Source organism: Gopherus flavomarginatus, chromosome 8 (genome assembly GCF_025201925.1).
Source record: "Gopherus flavomarginatus isolate rGopFla2 chromosome 8, rGopFla2.mat.asm, whole genome shotgun sequence".
Taxonomy (NCBI): Eukaryota; Metazoa; Chordata; order Testudines; family Testudinidae; genus Gopherus; species Gopherus flavomarginatus.
In genome coordinates, this window is record NC_066624.1 from 90342609 (window position 1) to 90358356 (window position 15748).

At 38.8% G+C, this 15748-nt stretch overlaps 1 protein-coding gene across 3 annotated transcripts in view; it reads left to right on the forward strand.

Moving 5' to 3' along the window:
* Nucleotides 1-15748, forward strand: part of LEKR1 (leucine, glutamate and lysine rich 1) — a 118773-nt gene that overhangs the window by 12268 nt on the left and 90757 nt on the right. For 2 of the 3 annotated variants that reach the window (XM_050965925.1, XM_050965924.1), the window contains exon 3: nt 229-443. The exons of the other annotated variant lie outside the window; for it this stretch is intronic. In XM_050965925.1, coding sequence (XP_050821882.1) covers nt 229-443 — 215 coding nt within the window. The remainder of the gene's footprint in view (nt 1-228; nt 444-15748) is intronic. 3 annotated transcript variants of the gene reach the window in all.

The following is a 15748-nucleotide window of genomic DNA, read 5'->3' on the forward strand; positions in this document are numbered from 1 at the left end:
ACCTTGTAAGGATTCCAACAGGCAGAACTACTGGGTTATAGTTTGATTTCGTTTTGCTAATGTAGCAAATATTTTAGTTATTATATGGTAAATCAATAAATAGACTTCTGATAATCAATGATCCTTGTGGTAATAATTTAAAATTAGTCCTGTTTTAGATTTGTTCAGTTTACTAATTAGTTTCAATACATTTCTTAAAAGCATTCTGATGACTAGTTCTTTTTCTAGATGTCCCGAGATGAGACAGTGTGTAAATATTGTGGAGTCAGCTATTTGATCCTTCACGAGTTTAAGCTGATGGAAGACAAAGTAAAAGCAATGGAAAAGGAGATGAAGTTTTATGAAGGAAGTGTAGAGCGGGAAAAAAGACTTCAAGCACAACTACAGTGTCTTAGTCGAGACTTTGAACAGTGCACGGCTGACAGTGAATCAAAAACAGAAAGGTTGGAACATGATATTCATCCTTATATTTTTTCATTTTAACATTCTCATCAGTGTAATTGAAAGGATGGTTTCAGAATGTAAACAGGCTTTGGCTTCCCTTCCAGAATCAGCCTGAATCAAGTGTAGTTCATACTTGAATATATTTTAGTATTTTAATTTAAATCATAGTTTGATGCATTTCTTAGAAGCAAATATTTATTATCTGAATATTTAGAGCCAGTCAATAAATATAAATGAAAGAAAGGTCAGATTATTTCAGAGAAAGCTATTGACAAAGATGGAAAATACTTTTATTACTGGAGTCATAATTTATCCAAAATTGTTCAAATCAAAATTTAGACTATTATGGTTGGCAGAATAAGGATTTTACATTTCTGAAATGTGTACTTACTGCCTTAATATAGGTACAATAATCTGCTAAAGAAAAAACAGAAACCTTGCACTGAAAAGCTGAAAGAGGGCACAAGAAGTGGTACAGTTTCTGAAAGAATTTTTTAGAGCACTGAAACTGATGTGAAATTGGTTAGTGCTGCATGTGTGTAGTTTTGAAATGGCTTCTAAGCCCTACATGGGAATCCATCTTGCAAACATTTACTGCCATGCATAATGCAAGATATATTGTGGTAGTCCCATTAACACGGTGGGAGTTTTGCCTTCATAGGAACTTCAGTAGATTGGCAGTATCAAATGCATAAATATTTCATTTACTGTATTTTATCTGTTGGTTGATTTTGCTTATTGCCTGTATTCATCATCATAGCAGTAATAAAACTGGAGAACCAAATTAACAAGTTAATTCAGTCAGACAATTATTCTAAAAAAAATTTAAAAAGTATTTTTACATTAAAGGGCATAATCAACTTGAATTCTAGGCAACTTAAAAACATTAGTTCCAAGTAGTTTCAGGTATACCCACTGCATCCTCTTCCCCCAGTTTTTATGGCTCTACTGTCACATTTTCCCTTTTTTTTTCTTTAAGATGTTTTTCTCTTCCTTATGACTATATGAAAACCTAACAAGCAACAAGAGAAGCAGGGAAATTTGACTATGCATCTAGTTCTGTAACATATGTTGTTTTCATTATGTTTATATATCTGTCAGCACTGTATCACTCTCCAGTATTAAACTGATATGGAATGGCTTTAAACTGATGGTTTTGGGTACAGTGATCAAGAGTTGTAAATGTTTCCTTTCTCAATTAATACAAATAGGTGTCTGCTTTTTCTTCTACCTATTTATCAACAAGTATTACTTTAAAGCTGAAACCAGAAGCACTAGTTATGAAATTCTGTCCTTTCATAACTAGGAGACCTAGTTATGAAATTCTGTCCTTTTCCTGGGCCCACAGTGTAGCTTTTGTTCTTGCATCTGCAAACTGATTATTTAATATTGCACGATATATGTCAGCTTAGTTTTGGGAAGACAAGAGAAAGCTAAACATGGAAACTGTGTTTTAAAGCCTTTACCTACTTCTGTTCCTGCCTTCATCCTTATCTTTTCTCCCACTATTTGTTTCTTTTTTTCCACCTTTAACCCACACAACTATAAATATTTTTTCAGATCTAAGTTCCTAATTATGCACCTTATAGTAGTCCATCTTGGATATTTGTTGTTGTTGATATAAAGAATTTGGTTTGATATGGAACTTGTTTGTTATAGTCATTATAAACGAGTTTCAACAATATGTTGACTTTTATTTGATGCTGTAGGATTGTTGGAGACATACTATATTTCACCTTCTATTGCGGATATACCATTACATGTTTTTTGGTGACCCATCATGACACTAGCAGATTTCTTACCAAAATAATAGTGTAACTCCACTACCCTCTTTTGTAAAAGAAATTCAGTGTTTTTTGGCTCTCCTAAAACCAAAAGGTTTTGAAGAGCTGGTTTCCATTATTTTCTCTCATTTTTCTGCTTCTTGCTTAACCAGACTTCACTCTATATTCTTTACCACTTCTTGTGCCCTCATTTTCTGTGTTCTTATTTTGACCAAGCGTGTATTTTCCACTTGTAGGTTTATAATATGTTTCTAATCTAAATAGTACCTTTTGTTTATTTACTTAGCAATGATGTGGTGTTTGTGAAAGGTGAGTATGTGTTGCTGATTTCACTAGACACTAAAGTCCTCTGACCACGGAATAGTGTGGCATGAGCCAGCAGCACTGAAAGCTTCCACTCTACATTGGCACTGTTCTGGAGAGACCCTCTTAGGGATGAGCAAGTAGTTCTAAGTCTTTGTCCAGCCAATTACCAGCCTAATTCTAAGGACTGTCAGTTGGGTGGTGGTTTTTGTGAGATGGACTGAAACTGCTAATTCATTACATATTGCGCATTAATGAGCCCTATAATAGTAATCACTTTCAGCTAGAATTCACCTGGAATGTATTGGAAACACTAGAGAAGAAACATTAAATTGCACCAGTGGCCTACAGGCAGAGCACTTTGTCATCCGTTAACAGTCCTGTGAGCCACCCAAGGAGAGTAATAATTTAACTTGACTGTAACATTTGAAATTGAGTTAAAGAACATCTTCAGCAGTCATTACTAATAAATCTTTAATCCTGTAATATGTATGGCCACTCAGAGTTACATAATACACTAGCCTGTAGCCCATTCTGCTTACTGCAGGTTTTTTGGGGTATTTTTTTTTCCATTCTGGGCTCCGAGCTTAGAATAAAGAAGTAGATTCTTTGTTTTCTTTGGTTCATAAACCCTTTTTAGCAGAGTGCATTTGCTTCTAATTGTTTTTACAGCTCTGGGCATCAGTTACACAGTGAATAATTGTAACATTCAGTGTATTAGCAGATGATATAGTAGCACATTCTTCTTGCTTAGAGTTGTTTGCTAGAGGTGAACTAAATTTTCCATTTATCAGCATTTTTGTAGCAAAGCTTGAACAGTTAATGAAAATTTCACCAATGCATTTTTCCCCTTAGAGGCCTGGCCCATACTATAGGCTTGATTCAAAGTGCGCTGGAGTCAAAGGTTATGTCTACACTTGAAGCTGGGGGTAGATAGGCCATTCATCAGGTTTTAAGCTGAATGCTCCTCTTTTTCTATGGTTTGTCCCTCTTCCAGTTCAAAACCAGATGTGGTTTTGTCCAGTATCACTGAAGAGGGATTTTTGAAAAGCACGCCGCTACACATCTGCACGCATGACTTTCATGCATCTTCATGCCAGCAAGGGGTGGGGTTCTTTCAAAATGGCTTTCTCCATGCGGCATGACCTTGCATGCACTGTGTGCGAGGTCGCACCAGGTGTGCAAGGTCACGCTGGTGGGGGTGAGCCCATTCCCTTTCCAGAAATACTGGAATGTCCAGTATTCTGGGGATGTGGCAGTGGCCATGCTAGCTGGGGGTGTGATTCTCAGCTCAAGTAGATATACTTATTCTAGCTCTGATTGAGCTAGCATGCTAAAAATAGTAGTGTAGCTGCAGCAGCATGGGTAGCAGCAAGCAGTGGCATGGGTCTGGAAGGCTTTGTACTTAGTGCAGCTAGCCCATACTGCTGCTCAGTGCTACCACGGCTACACTGCCAAAAAACACTGAATTTCTTTTACAAAAGAGGGTAGTGGAGTTACACTATTATTTTGGTAAGAAATCTGCTAGTGTCATGATGGGTCACCAAAAAACATGTAATGGTATATCCGCAATAGAAGGTGAAATATAGTATGTCTCCAACAATCCTACAGCATCAAACAAAAGTCAACATATTGTTGAAACTCATTTATAATGACTATAACAAACAAGTTCCATACCAAACCAAATTCTTTATATCAACAACAACAAATATCCAAGATGGACTACTATAAGGTGCATAATTAGGAACTTAGATCTGAAAAAATATTTATAGTTGTGTGGGTTAAAGGTGGAAAAAAAGAAACAAATAGTGGGAGAAAAGATAAGGATGAAGGCACACTAGTTCCAAGTGTAGTGGTAGCAAAAGGAAGTTTTCCCCTTGACTTAAGGGGGTTTTGATCCAACTGTATTTGAATAATAAAAATAAATAAGCTATTGTGCCTCGTTAAGTATCTTTTCTAAGTATCCTTGCTCTTGTGTTCATTCTCCTGATTTTCTCTTGTGATCTATGGCTGCTGACGTATTAAGTTGTTACATTTACTGACCACTCCATGCATTGCCATGGTCCTGGTTTTTGCCTGGGTGAGGTGGGGCTGGCTAGAGAGTGAGATTTCATTAGTGGCCAAAAATCTCTTTTTAAATTTGTGGTGGGCCAAGAGACTGGATGTGTTTCTCTCAGATACAGACCCCATTCTTTTTTTTGTTTTTAGGTTAGACTACTGTGAGTTGCTCTACCTGTTAGTAATGCAGAGCGGGGTTGGGTGGCGCACCCTCCCTGCCCCCTGTGCGGGCTGGCCTGGGCTTCGCCGTGCACTCTCCCAAATGTTCCTCCATGCCCCTCTAGGGGGCGTGTCCCACAACTTGGGGACCACTCCCATAGAGAGAGAGCCTAGATCAGAGGTGAGCAATAATTTTTTTGGGGGAGGGGCACAGACCAAACATTTCTACTATATTAATGGAGGGTCTGGGGTCTGGGAGGTAGTTTGGGTGCAGGAGAGAGCTATGGGCTGGTGCAGAGTGTTGGGGTGCAGGAGAGGGTGAGGGGTGTGGGCTCTGGAAGGGAGTTTGATGCAGGAAGGAGCTCTGGGCTGGGGCAGGGGATTGGGGTGCAGGCAGGAGTGCAGGGTGTGGGAGAAAGTTTGGTTGCAGGAGGAGGTTCTGACATAGGTCAGGGGGTTGGGGTGCAGGAGGGAGTGCGAGGTGCAGGATTTGAGCAGTGCAGCAGGGCTCAGGCAGGCTACCTGCGTGCTGTGGCCCCACGCTGCTCCGAGAAGCAGCTGTGACTGGCTGCTGCTGGCATGTCTCTGCATGCCCCTTGTGGGGAGGGAATCAGAAGGTCTCCATGCACTGCCTGTGCCCAGTTTCTGGCCAATGGGAGCTGTGATGATGATGCTGGGGGTAGGGGCAGCACGTGGAGCTGCCTCCCACTCTGCTAGAGGAGCACAGGGATGTGGCAGCAGCAACCGGCCACAGTCACTTCCAGGAGTGGTGTGGGGCCATGGCTGGCAGGCAGCCTGCTTGAGCACCCCACTGTGCCACAGGACTTTTACCAGCCTGGAGATTGTGAATGGGCAGCCAAAGAGCCTGGCAGGCTGGATAGAAATGTTCGATGTGCCAGTCTGTCCCATGGGCCGTATTTTGCTCACACCTGGCCTAGATAGACAGCATGAACCAACAATAAAGGGTACACATTATCTGAGATCCTTTTGACCAATGGATGGCTCTCTCTGGAACAGTTATTCCATATTGACACTGGTCCATTGTGGTTACATGTCCAGGGCGACCCAGAGGAGGGGGCAAGTGGGGCAATTTGCCCCAGGCCCTGGGTCCCGCAGGGGCCTCCATGAGAATATAGTATTCTATAGTACTATAACTTTTTCTTATGGAAGGGGCCACCAAAACTGCTTTGCTCCAAGCCCCTTGAATCCTCTGGGCAACACTGTACATGTCTGTCTTCAATAGGGAGTATTGCTGGCATATGTATTCTTTTCTGCTTCCATCAAGAGTTACTCTATACGGTCAGTGATAAAAATATTCCCTTGAAATCACTATATGACTTTTAGTAAATACCATAAGATAGTGGCCTGAGGAAACAAAGAATGAAAGATACAAGTATTAAAAACTAGGCATTAAAATCATCACATAGGGAGAGGGTGGGATTTGTAAACTAAATCTATTGGAGAACACTTCTTGTGTGTGAATGAGCTGAATATCTTCATATTTGCATAATGATTTAAAGTTCAATGGTCTGTTTTATTGAAATATGACCTATTCTGTGTTATGCTGGCTAGGTGGGATATAACTAGAGACACTGAACAATCTTCTTTTTCAGAAATTATGATATGGTAGATGACCTTTCATTCTGATTCAGTGGAATTTCCAGTTAACAGAATCTTCCTTTTTAATGGTGATACTGCTGTCCAATGAGCTGCAGAATTGTAATGAGCTCCTCAGATTACTGCACAGTCCTATGGAGATGGGAAGAGCACTATTTCTGATATGAAAAGACCTAAGCCTGCTGTTTACCCAGTGGCAAGGGCAGCCATGAGAAGTCCGGTATAGTGGCTTAGCGTGGATGGATTAAGTTCACAGGAGGTGGGGAAGTATTTCATATATTTCTTATTTATGTGATCACTTAGAGCTGCTATTAGAGAAGCAAACAGACAAAACTATCCCAAGACTGAAATTAAATAGCAAAGGCCGATTGTCAGTAAATTGTCGGAGCCCTACTTGAACAGAATTATCATCCCGATTAAGCAACAGTCTTTACTGTTAAATAAATATAACTAGGTTTAAGTCAGTTGGTTCTCTGAGAGATACATTCTGGATACCCACCAACCTGTGTGTAACATGTGTATTTTGATGTCTGCAGTTGTGTGTACTAACTCTTTGTTAAAAATTCGGTACAAGGCAGTTCCCTGTGCTGCATCAGTTTACGTACCTTTAAACTGCACAATGTGATATACTGACCTAACATGCCACATCATGTTGTTTTACCATGCTAATAAGTATCCTTTTAACCTAAAGGTAGTAGGTATTTTTCCAGTACTTGTCATTTGGTGTGAATGGCAGATATTCTGCTATTACCAAGTTCCGGAGGTAACATAATATAACGTGTCCTGTGCAATAAAACACATGATGATACATCATAACTGATGTAATGTAACAGGATGCAGTGTAGTTATAATAAATAGTGAATCAGAAATGTAGTGAATAACAAGCAAACATGTATTATAGCAGTTGTCTGAATATTTATCTCTGGTGACATGCAGTTACTTTGGTCAACAATTGCCTGCTATCAGCATGTCTGACTACGTTTTTAAACAGTATTTAACCTCTTATGTTTGTGTCATTATTTATTCAGTGTTCTGAACTGTTCTTACTTTAGTTACATAGAGTACTTCTTCCTCTTGGTATATCTGAACTGGAAAATCTCTGTTTACGACTGATGATTTAGCACTGTCCATAAGTTATTTATAACACACTCATATCAGATGAAATATCAGGAACAAATTTTGTGAGTAACTTATTCCATACACATTATGAATGTGTCATAAATAGGAAACTCTCAGGCTACATGGACATGTGATTTTACACGTCTATCTTACTAAGATGCTGATGGAAGATTCAGCACTCGGGATACCTTGCAAATTTGCATTTTGTTTACTTAGCTGCATGCCACAAATTGCTGAAGTCCTTATTGCTTTCTTTTTGGAATCCATTTTCTTGATGACCATAATCATGACTTAAGAGAGAGTCCATTACAATGTTTCATGATGCATGCATGGCGTTATTACATCTATGATATTTTTGTCATGTATGTTGTCTGCCATGATCCTCATGGAATATCATTAGGTTATCTAGACACCTCTGACTGGCGAAACATACTAGTGTGTCATATGATGATATAACTAGTTTGTGACTTGGACAAACTTTATATGGAGCTGAGGTAATGAAGTGTTTATAGGGATGATGGAGTACATGGAAAGTACATTCTGTGGCGTAAAAGTAGTGGCCCTGTCTAGCCATATCTGAAGAGCAACAGCATGTTGGAGTGGGAGGAGGAAGCTCTCCCATAGTAAATGAAAAGCAAACAAAAAAGATCAGGATACAATAAATCCTGCTGCCCTTGTAAAATGCAGAGCTAGTTTAAAATGTTCACTTGGATGCTGTCCTTCTGAAGGGTAGGATTTTGGACCTTAGAATACTGCATATGTTTGTACTTATCTAGTATTTGGAAAACCTTTTAGTTGAAATTAAATTAAATTTCCCCCATCGGAAACAATCATGAAAAGAACTTTGCTTGATAAATTTGGCAGTGTTTTCTTCTTTTGTAGCTGTTGTGTTGCATATCAGCATTCTGTGCTTGTTCACGTTCAATAAGGTAAAATTTTGCTTCTCTTGAAATGACAACCTTAAGCCCCTATACTTTTCTATTCAGTTTTAAGAATAATTTTTGGTTTCATTAAATTATTTCAGTTGTATCCCTTTCTATGCTAGCATATTTTAAATGAGAAAAAGTAAGATCAAGAAAAACATTTTGCTGTTGGCAGCAGGTGTGTGAGATCTTATACTGATCCTTTTCGCAGAAGGTATAAAGAATTTTATAAAACAGACTCACCATATTGGTCCCTGAGGCTCCTGCATACAGCTGTTGTGTTCAGGCAAAAATGAATGTCCCACTAGACTTTTATTTCTCCTCTATAATTTCTCAACCTTCTCTAGTGTCTCTCATAGAAATGAGGCCACCGTTTGGTCCTTAATCTTTACAAAATCATGAACTATGCCAAATCATAGCAATTTGTATATTATAGTCTTCATCTTTATATTAACCTATGGATTACTAGCCAAAAGGTTTGTCCTACTTAATGCCAATGCTTGAATTGTACCCTAGGTGTGGAGTTTTGGATGGCTGAAGTTTTCTAGAAGTTCCAGACCAACAGCAATTTGAAGGCTAAGAGGAAAAGGACGGGTTTCACACTTAATCTCTCACTGAGTTTAAAGGAAGCAGCTCAGAATTCTTTTGGGGAAGACTCTGCCTTCTCCTCTGTGGCTGCGGAGAGCCCTCCTGCAGCAGGATTTAAGATACAGCAAGCTAAGGCCTTTTCACTTCTGTATGAGAGTGTCCACACGGGTTTATTGTGCTATCATTTATGCAAATGAACTTCACACCTATTAGTTGATTATCTTAACTTTCCAGAGTGTCCCTATGTAGACAAGCCCTATTAGAGTTTGTCAGAGAATATATCCTGACTACATGCCAGTTCTCTTTAAAAAGATACTAACGCCTTGTAGAGGGCTTTGAAATACCTTATATTATTTGCTCCTGTAGCATATAATTTTCTGTGTTTTTTGTGTTCTTTTACTACGTAATTTATCTGCAGTGAGCTTGCTCTTGTTTGCTTCTGTTTCTTGTCCCCCAGTAGTCCTCTGTTTTAAATGTCATATTTCAGCATTGAGAAAATGACTGAGTTAGAGGACCGTGCCATTAAGTAGGAGTAAGAGGCAGATGGACTCCTCCTCTTTCCATGCCACCACAATTAAGAATAAAGAACAAGGCATGAGAAATATATTAAAAAAAGAATTGTTTCTAAATGGAACGCCTTGTTGAAAAACATCAGCAGCTCTGTAAGAAACAAAGAGTCATTGACTGAAGTTTAAAATATGCCTTAGAAGATATACTCAGCTCTTTCTGTCATGTCTTTGAGTTGTGTATGGGGAACATGAGAAGAGTTCCTCATCTTTTACTAGGGTAGAGGGCCTCATTGATTGACAAAACACTATAATCACCACTGCAATATATTTGTTGGTATTGCATTGATGTGTATCACTTTGGTACATAAAAAGAAATAATTTCATAAAGTAAATGAGTTCTGCAATGTAATACAGATGTTTCATGTGGGTGTTGGAATTTAGAATGTGGGCGCTCCTTAAAGGCTCAATTGTAAAAGACAAATAGATATATTATTTTGCCAAGAAATGGCACATGGATATAGAATTCAATAAGAACATGTGTTTTGCACAGACCAATTGCCAACAGCATGAAGCAGTGTGGTGCCCCCTTTTCTTTTGTAGAGGGAGTGAGCATGTGCTGGGTGCAATAATTTTTCAAGGCCTTTATTCATGCATTTTTACTTCATTCTGAAAGGTGAGGCTAAGAGGAGAAGTGCAAAATAGTTCTTTTGTATTCAGAGAAAAAGGTTATTTGTGTGCTTAGAAGAGGTATGGAATTAACTAAGAAATAGTGTTTGATTATTTTTAATGAATCAGTAATATGTGCCAATTTAATAGTGCATATTATTTTAATTAATCAGGTCATAGCTTTATTAAATATTTCTCTGTAGTGTTGGTATACTGTACCAGCCAGCAGAAAACCAGAAAGTGGTTTCATACAATAGGTTTTTTTTGTATGTTTTTTTTTTAATATTTGCAAAATAATAATCTGTGAATTCTGTTACACGTGATGATACAGACTGTCTCTGTTGTTACTCTCCGAATCAAATTCAGGCCTTGCGCTGGCCCTCTGCACAAGGCTAATGGGGTTTGAATGGGATTTATGTGATGCCAAGGCCTTTTGCTAGTCCTCTGCACAGGGTTGAATTAGGGCCACTTTCATACTTATGAAAATCACAGACAAGAGTTAGATGAGTTCCAGGAAGGGGATAAATTAACACAATGCCCTGGATAGTACTAGAAGATCAAGCCCTCTGTCTTTGACTGCTAGATTGACTCTTCAAGCTATGAAAAGGTTTGCTTAGCTGACAAAATTAAACATTCAGTTCGAATGTTAGTAAATGAGCAGAACTCCTTCATGGGTCCTGCCCTTCAAAGCTGATAACCTCTAATCTGTAAGGATTTATTCCTCTGTTCAGAAAAGGCTCTAACGGGTCTAACCTACTTCTCTCCCAAGCTGATTTCCTGCAGCGTGTTTGTTCATCCAAAAGCAGATGTGTTTAGCTGCAACAGTAACTTAATCTGGGTCAGACAAAAGCATTATTTAGAGATGAAAAACAATGTCAGTGGAAAGAGTCATGTTAATCTGCAGAACAATTTTGCTTCCTTCCTTACTAAAAATATTAAGTAAAAATAATATTTTAAACTTTTTTTCATAATTTCGACATCTGAAAATGGTCTCTCATACTGCAGAAGATTAATGGGATGGAGAAATGGTTACCTACCGTCCAGGTGTTTGAGCAAGTAGTGCTCTTTGAAGCTATTTAAAGTAATTTGGAGAGGAATGTATATTTTAGTATAAGGTAGAAGAGAATTTTTCCTACTTGAAAAATGCATTCTGTCCGTCTATATGATTGATACAGTGATACCTATCACACTATGGTGTTGTAAGGCTTGCTTACTTAATGTATGTAAAGTGTTTTAAGACCCCTGGAAGGAAGGAGGTAGAGAAGTGCAAAGCATTACTCAGATTCACGATCAGTTACTGTAAATTGTACTTTTTTTAATTTCAGTCTATGTCCTGTTTTACTGATTGGCTGGAGGGGGCTTGCACAAGCATCTAGTTTTTTGCTTTTGGGCCCTGTTGAAGAAATTCTTAGCTTTCATCAAAATGAAAAGTTTCTAGACATCCTTTCTTGCCAAGATAACCTTGGAGAAGTAAATGAATTGTTCACTGGAGTTGACATCAACAAGCAGCGAGGCTTTTTCAGCAGAAAGCTGGAGTGGGGAAGATCTAAAAATTCCCTTGACACACAGTTAAAAGTGAAGCAAGTCAATTAAGTTTAGGATGTATCCTCTCCCAAATTCTTAGACCAGCCTTGTGTATAGAGGTATGAAAATGATGAACAGGATTAGTTATACTGTGTGTATTGAAGCCAGCAGTTTTGAAGATCTACCTAGAAATGCTAAGGTCAGTTCTCCTTGTTAAAACTTTCATCCATTTCTGAGTTTGTCTGAGTTTTAATACCTTTAGCTTGATTTTAAACAGTGTCTATATTAGTGGTAAGTAGGGTTTTCAACTGAATTAAGCTAGCTCAATTGAGCTAACTTAGAAAAAAGGCACCATTTTCCTACAGTATGCGAGGACTCTGAGACTAGGATTGCTCACTCAGGCCATGCTTCAGGTAGACATGAAACTGCTGTGACAGATGAGAACTCCCCTTGCACATCTGTAACCAGTACCATTCTGAAGAAATGTGGCACATGAGAGCTCCCCTTGCACATACTTCCTGCACCCCCATCTTGCTGACTGCACCAGCAGTGACAAAGATGTATGTGGGATTTGGAGGAAAGCTGCACTGAGTGGGATTCTTGCAGCCTGCTTTTTCCTTCCTGTCAGTGCCTGCATCAGTTCTAGCCTCAAGTTTCAGTAAGTGGCACTGGGTAGAAGTCCTGCAACCCCACACTGCTTATGGGAAACCCTTGCCTCTTCCTGGTCCCCACACCAACTAGAGGAGACCATGCACAGCCAGAAGACACCCACCTACTTTGAGAATCAAAATAGATCCAGAGTATGAAGCTGAAATGTTGTTAGGGAATGAGAGAAGTATCAAAGTCAAGGCTCCACCAAGCCAGTGGCTCACCAGGCTAACATGGTTAGGCACGTCAGTTTCATAGGCAACAGTATACCAGGGAGTGATGTGGCCAGCATCACATCTGACCATCTTTGAATGCTCCAACCTGATGTATCAGGTTCCCGTTTTGCAGCTTGGTGAACTGGGATGGCCTTTCAGTGTGAGATTAAGGGAGATTGAAACCTACCACTTTCAGGATTGAGGTTGAGCGACTTAACCACTGTGCTGCCACATCTTTAAAAAAGTATGGAGAAGTATGGAGTTCATTAATGGCGGGGGGGGGGGTGAGAAGGGGGAGAGTATTCCCGCAGGAAATCTCCTATGTATCACCAACTGTGGTGGTTGTTTTTTCCAAATCGTTCTGCGGCCTGCTTAATGTTCGGTTAAGAATGTTAGAACTGTCATACTGTCTCTGACAGTGGCTAGACCAACGCTTCAGGAGGAATTATATAGAAAAGGGCAGGTGGAGTGATCCATCCCTGTTTTCCTCTCCCTTCTGGCAGTCAGAAGTTGAGGGTCACCATAAACATGGGGTTGCATCCCTGACCATCCTGGCTAATAAAAATTGATGGACCTATTCTTCATGAATACATCTAGTTCTTTTTTTAATCCAGTTATACTTTTGGCCATTACAACATCCCACAGCAGTGAGTTTCATAGTGACCTCTGGTCTCTGTATTGTGGGAAAGGGTAAATAACACTTTTCTGTTCACTTTTTCCACGCCATTCATGATTTTATAGACCTCTATATAACCCCCTTACTCATCTCTTTCTAAGATGAGCAGCCCTAATCTTTGTAGTCTCTCGTTATATGGAAGTCATTCCATGCCCTGGGTCATCTTTGTTGTCCGTTTCTGAACCTTTTCCAGTTCCACTATGTTTGTTGATAGATAGATAGATCTTTCTGTATGCCCTCTTTATTTCTATTGCTAGTTTTATATTATGCTATCAATGTCACACAGTTGTAGCATGAAAAATAGGTTACCACCAGGAAAGGAGTTACAGCAACATTCCTACAAAATTTTAGGCATTCCCCTATGTTCTTGCTTACATTTCTCTAGAAGATAAAAACATATTATCTAAACAAACAGTTGAAAAGATGTTGTTCATTTAGTTTACCTCCTTCAGTGCTGGTTCATTCTTCACAGTACACATTAGTAGTTTTTCCAATCAGTTATTTAAATGATTCAAGTGATGTGACTTATTAGGCTTTTCATGGCCTGTTCCACCTCCTGCTATCACAGGAATTCATTCATGTGCTATATACCCACAAGATCCTAACATATTATCGTTGCTTAGAGTTCCAGAGGAAGAAAAAAATTTCCTTGCTAATACACTGTGGAGGGCAAATCCCATATTTAAATTATGTATGTAATGTTATCCTTACACAGAGATATCAGAGTTGCATGTAAAAGACAACAAAATACTGCTTTATAAATATTTCTCATACAGTAGCTTGATTGTGGACATTCATAAACTGATACAGAAGAGAACTTTTAATGTGTTTAATATTCTTTGTTTTTGTGGTATACTTTGTGAAACTTTGTATGAGCCAAATTCAAACTTTTTTATTTTAATATCCTTGCTACAGTTACACATTGTCAACTGTACCTTACAAATGGAGTAATTTTTTGTTTGTTCATACTGTAAGATCAAGTCAAAAGTGCATTTTGTCAAAAATATAATTATATTTCTCCAATAGTATAATGGTCAGATAGTTTGTTACACTGAGTTGTTATTGGTTTTCTGACTGCTCTTTTATTGAAATGATATAATGTGTGTGTTGGGAGAGGGGAATTAGACAGAGGAAGGAGCATCTATGGCCACTGGAGAAGGGACCAGATTGATATTTATTGGGTTCAATTTAGTCCTAGCATCTCTCTCGCCCACTTGCTGAGCGTCTTTCTTCTGCTTCCATTCTTTACTTTCCCTGGAGCTTATCCCACCTCTATCATTGTGGGGAAGCAGGGTGGTGGTGGCAGCTCATCAGCAACTGAGGGTGAAACTTCTCAGCATACAGCTCAGAAGTGACTTCATACTGAAGAGCTAGGAAGTAAGGTGAACTGAAGGCATAAAGCTCCTTGCACATTGAGGGGACTGGAAAGGGAGTTGGAGACTTCATTTACACTTCTCATTTACTAGCTCAGTGCTGCAGACCCAGTGAGGATGTTTATTTCTTTAAAAACTTTCTTTCCAATAATTATATAGAGAATAATTTCTTATGTTATTTTAAAAACCATTAATTTGTTACCAAGTTTGATCTGACCATGTCTTTTTAAAGCTGCTTTGGGAAACTTTTCTTTTATATTGCTGGCTTGCATTCAGTTAAAAACTCCCATTTAAAGTTGCCGTAACACTTTATGTTGCATATAAGTCTCAAGTCTTTTATAATGATGAAGTATTAACACTGTTATTTGTTAATTTTCAAAATAATATACTGAGCTGGACTCTCCTCTTGTACCATTCTTACCATAGTATAACTCCATTGACTTCAGTGGAGTTACTCCTAATTTATACTGGTGAGGGAAGAAAATCAGGCTATTTTTCAAATTGAATTTACTGCTGGTGAAAGATGCTTAGACTGTGAAGGTCTTTGTTCTTCTGCAGAACAGGTTGAGAACAGGTAGTGGCAATGCAGTTTTCTCTTGACAATCCCACCATTGTATTATAATCTTGTTCTGGAGGTTCATGTCTGGAGGGAAGGTTATTCAGTTTCTGGGCCCAGTAAATTTTTTTACCTCTGTCAAGACTGCAAAGAAGAGTGTCAAATAGTGCCAATTGTGAGTTGATTATCAGTCCACACAGCAATGGATGGAGACCACCAACTCATTTCAAATAGACCACTGAACATTTGTCAAGATATTACCTTAATTTACTGTCCGACTGGGGCAGATGTGAATGAGCAACACAGAAGTGAAAGATTCCATATATCAGTACATTACCAATCTCCTAAATAATCTAGCCCAACTACATGGATTAAGTTAAACAGACCACTGAAAAAGCATAATTTGGAAGTAGTTTGTGAATAGGTCTATCAGAAATATGCTTCACAGTTTTTGTGAAATGTACGAGGTATATAATCTACACCCAATTAACAAATTAAATGTTAGCTTCTTCATATAGATGCAGATAATTCTGCATATGGAAGTGAAAGAGACATGTAGAAATGAAAACAATGTAGAGAATGCACA